Below are 3,532 nucleotides of genomic sequence, written 5' to 3' on the forward strand. Positions count from 1 at the left end.
TAATTAACCCCTGAGTTAATGAAAGGGGGGGGGGGGGATGGTTGAGCCAGGCTAGCTGCAGCAGGAACCTGTGGTCCAGCGGCCAACAGGCAGCCCACCTCTTCTTGTGATTTTATGAATGTGTGTTAGAGTGGGCGCACAGATCGCTCCGCGCGTCCGGAGCCTGGCTCTTGCCATTATAGCTTTTCTTGTAGGCTGGCAAGTGCCGGAGGATTAAACCCGGCTGGAAGCGGCTGTCCAGCGCCTCGGGCTGTCCTACGAATTATTCTCACCAAGTCCGGGTCGGCTCCTGGCGAGCAGCTTTCCCCGAGGCTGAATTTAGCTTCGACCCGAACCTCCCGCCGGCCCCGGGGACCCAGGCTGGAAGCTGTCTCTGCAGCTTTTTAATTCGAGCGGGGTTAAGGAATGGGCGTCTGAGCTGCGTGTGCGGCGGGGAGCCGTAAAGGCGTACAGATCCGAGGCTTCCACGAGGAGGCTGGGCGCCTAGATTGCCTGGGTCTTTGCCGGGGTCCTAACAACCCTGTAATAACCCTAGTAATCCTCGAGGAGTAGGGTACCGGGGATGTGAATTTTGCCGATGGTCCTCGGCAGCTCTTGCCTAGAGGAAACAGAGTCGGCTGCACGCAAGGAAGGCGGTTTGTGTGTGTGCAAGTCCAGGGTCCGAAACCTGGGGGAAATAGTGGCTTTTTTTTTTTTTTTTTGATGGGACCAAATCGGACTGGGAGAAACTGCATGTCTGGAAGAAGGAAGTCCTCACTCCATCCTCATTTCCGCGGCGTTTCATCTGCCGCCCTGTGGCCGCTGCTCTGCGTGCTCAGCTGCCTGGCCCGGAGGACAGCGAGCAGAGTTCCGGGCTTGAGATTTTCGAGCTAGGGAGGGGTGGGGAGAGCCTAAGACCTTTCTCCTTGCACCCCCCCCCCCTTCTAGGAGACTGGAGTCATCTGGGAAGGGAAAAGAGAATGGGGAGAAGCCTCCACCCCATCAAGGACTAGTGATTATCCCGCAAAGCTCAGATCGGCGTCCCCCACACCAACAATAGCGGCTGAGCGCGAGGCCTGGAGGCCTGGATACCTCGCCGCCGGCGCTATGTTCTGATTGAAAACAGCAACAATATTAAAGTCACACCCTGTTTATCTTTATGACTCAAAATAACCCGCAAATAAATTTAATTAAATATTCAGTAACGCTTATTAATGCATCTTGAAAAAGAGGGCATAAATAAGATATTGGAGATGCTGTGATGTGGAATTCGCAGCTGAGGGATGCTCCTCTGTGCAGTCGCACAGCCCCTTAATCAACTAGGCACAAAAAGGCCAGTTCAATTCTGCTCGCTCCTTGCTTCCCCCACTGTCGCCGTTCTGACTGGAGGTGACTGCGCGGGGCTGACATCCCACCGCTTGACCTCGGTTCCGGCAAGTGGGCCCAGCGTGGGGTGGGCTCCTGGGGGCAGAAGGGACCTGGCCAGGCCGCCCAGCTGGCCAGGGCGGGGAAAAGGAAGCGGGGTGAGAGCGGAGGGTACCGAGCTAAGAGCTGCGAGCTGTGCCCGGCAGGGAGACGCCCGCGCGGACACATTTCTGTCGGAGTGAGCAGCTATGGTTTGGGATATGAAATTGCTCGAGAAGCTCTGGAATTCAAAGAATCTGCATTCTCTCTGCCGTGTCCTGCAGAAGAGAGAAAAAGAGGGAGATGAGAATCTTCTGCTTAGGTCTGCTTTTGTGGCTTCTGCTCATTTTCAGATATTTAATTTTCACCCACGTGGGTTTCTTTCTCCCATATTCTGTCATCTCTCTAGTTTTCTCTATATCTGGTGTATTCTCATATTTAGACTTTTGCCGGACTATTGATCCCACCTGGTATTACCTAAAGCGGTGCTTTGAGCTTTGGCTCAAAAGAACCCAAAATAATAGCATAGAAATCCGAGTATTCTGTCTACTAGACCCCAATAGAATACACCTTGTTTCGAAGGGAAGGTTTGTTTCCCTTTTCATTTTAATCTGCTTGACTGTGTGTTTTTGGACTTGGTTGAAGTTAGATCGTAGCTTCCAGATGTCCATTAATTTTGCCAATGGTCTGCATTAGGTTCTCAGCCTTCTGCAAAAAGAGCTGTTGGGGTTAGCACCATACATATAATTTTAAATCCCAAGAAGATAATTCTCTGGTGTTCCTTCCCTCACTCCCAGCACACCTACTGGACTGGGCATCGTTATCTGTGGTCCCAGCAGTAGGCTGGGCTCGTTCTGGGGTGTGAGTGTTTCCTCCACAGTGGGAATCAGGGGCCTCTCCGGCCAGCCAAGCCCTGCTGGGAGCCCAGAGTCTCTTGCTGCAAAGACTCCAAGAGGACAGCACCCCCCCCCCCAGAAGCCCCTCTGACCCACAGAAGTCATGGGGCAGAGTAGTTCAGCCCCCCGGGTTTTCAAGAGCAGATGGGGAAGTCCTCATTGAGCTGGGAGCGCCCTTATTCCACTTCCTCCATCTCTCTTCTGTTATTCTTCCTCTAACAGTGAATGAAGATGTGAGGCTGGGTGGCTCCCAGGTGGAGAGTGGGGAAGACCTGGCATTAGTAATCCTCCCTGAGCGCCTCCTGGGGGAGAGGACCCCACGTGTCTCCCCAAATTCCTGAGGAGAAAGAGCCGGGGAAAAGAAGCTGGCAGCGACAGGGCTGGAAGAGACAGCTGCAGGGAAACCTGTCTTTACCCCCACTTCGCCTCTACTGTAAAAAACCCCCGAGCCAAAGGGCTCATCCGTCTCCTTAAACAGCCAGTAAACTTTATATGACACAATATCTAATAGTAATTTATTGGGGATATATTGTAAATTCCAACGGTTTTAGTTAATAAAGGAGCTAATTAAAGAGGGACGGGCTGTGCTCTGGCCAGCTGCTGGCCAGAAGATAATACATGGAGGGGGGAGGTGTCTTGTTCAGGGTGCAGAAGCGTGTATGTGAGGGTATTTTTGGTGTGGCTCTTTTCCTCTTGCCCCGTGTCGGGCGATTACCTCGATCTCTGCGTTAGGTTTTATATGATTTTTTTAAAAAACAGAAACCAGCGAATAAATCTGACCCCGCGATTCGTTCACTCTCACCCCCCTCTACTGGGGAAGGGGGAAGTTGGAGTTGGTGCAGGGTGGGGGGATTCTCTGTCCCCACCCATCCCCCTGGCGGCGGCGCCCACGTGAGCCGGACGGCCAATGGGTGGCCGGTGCAGGTTTAACTATGTTTAATGTCAGATAGCAATAAAGTAGAAGCTGCCTGTCGGGCCCCGCGGAAATGGGCGAGCATAATCTCCTGAATCCCGGGTTTGTGGGGCCGCTGGTGAACATCCACACGGGAGACACCTTCTACTTTCCCAACTTTCGCGCGTCCGGGGCGCAGCTGCCCGGGCTGCCTTCGCTGTCCTACCCGCGCCGCGACAACGTGTGCTCGCTGCCCTGGCCGTCGGCGGAGCCGTGCAATGGCTACCCGCAGCCCTACCTCGGCAGCCCGGTGTCTCTCAACCCTCCTTTTGGCCGCACGTGCGAGCTGGCGCGCGTGGAG

General features: G+C 54.0%; 1 protein-coding gene across 1 annotated transcript in view; it reads left to right on the forward strand.

The window, feature by feature from the left end:
- Positions 1–3,265: 3,265 nt before the first annotated feature.
- The window catches only part of HOXC12 (homeobox C12), a 1,630-nt gene continuing 1,363 nt past the window's right edge, over positions 3,266–3,532 (forward strand). Inside the window, exon 1 of the mRNA XM_010858100.1 lies at positions 3,266–3,526. Coding sequence (XP_010856402.1) covers positions 3,266–3,526 — 261 coding nt within the window. The remainder of the gene's footprint in view (positions 3,527–3,532) is intronic.

The sequence above is a fragment of the Bison bison genome, unplaced genomic scaffold (assembly GCF_000754665.1).
Source record: "Bison bison bison isolate TAMUID 2011002044 unplaced genomic scaffold, Bison_UMD1.0 scf7180017864383, whole genome shotgun sequence".
In the NCBI taxonomy this organism is placed as follows: domain Eukaryota; kingdom Metazoa; phylum Chordata; class Mammalia; order Artiodactyla; family Bovidae; genus Bison; species Bison bison.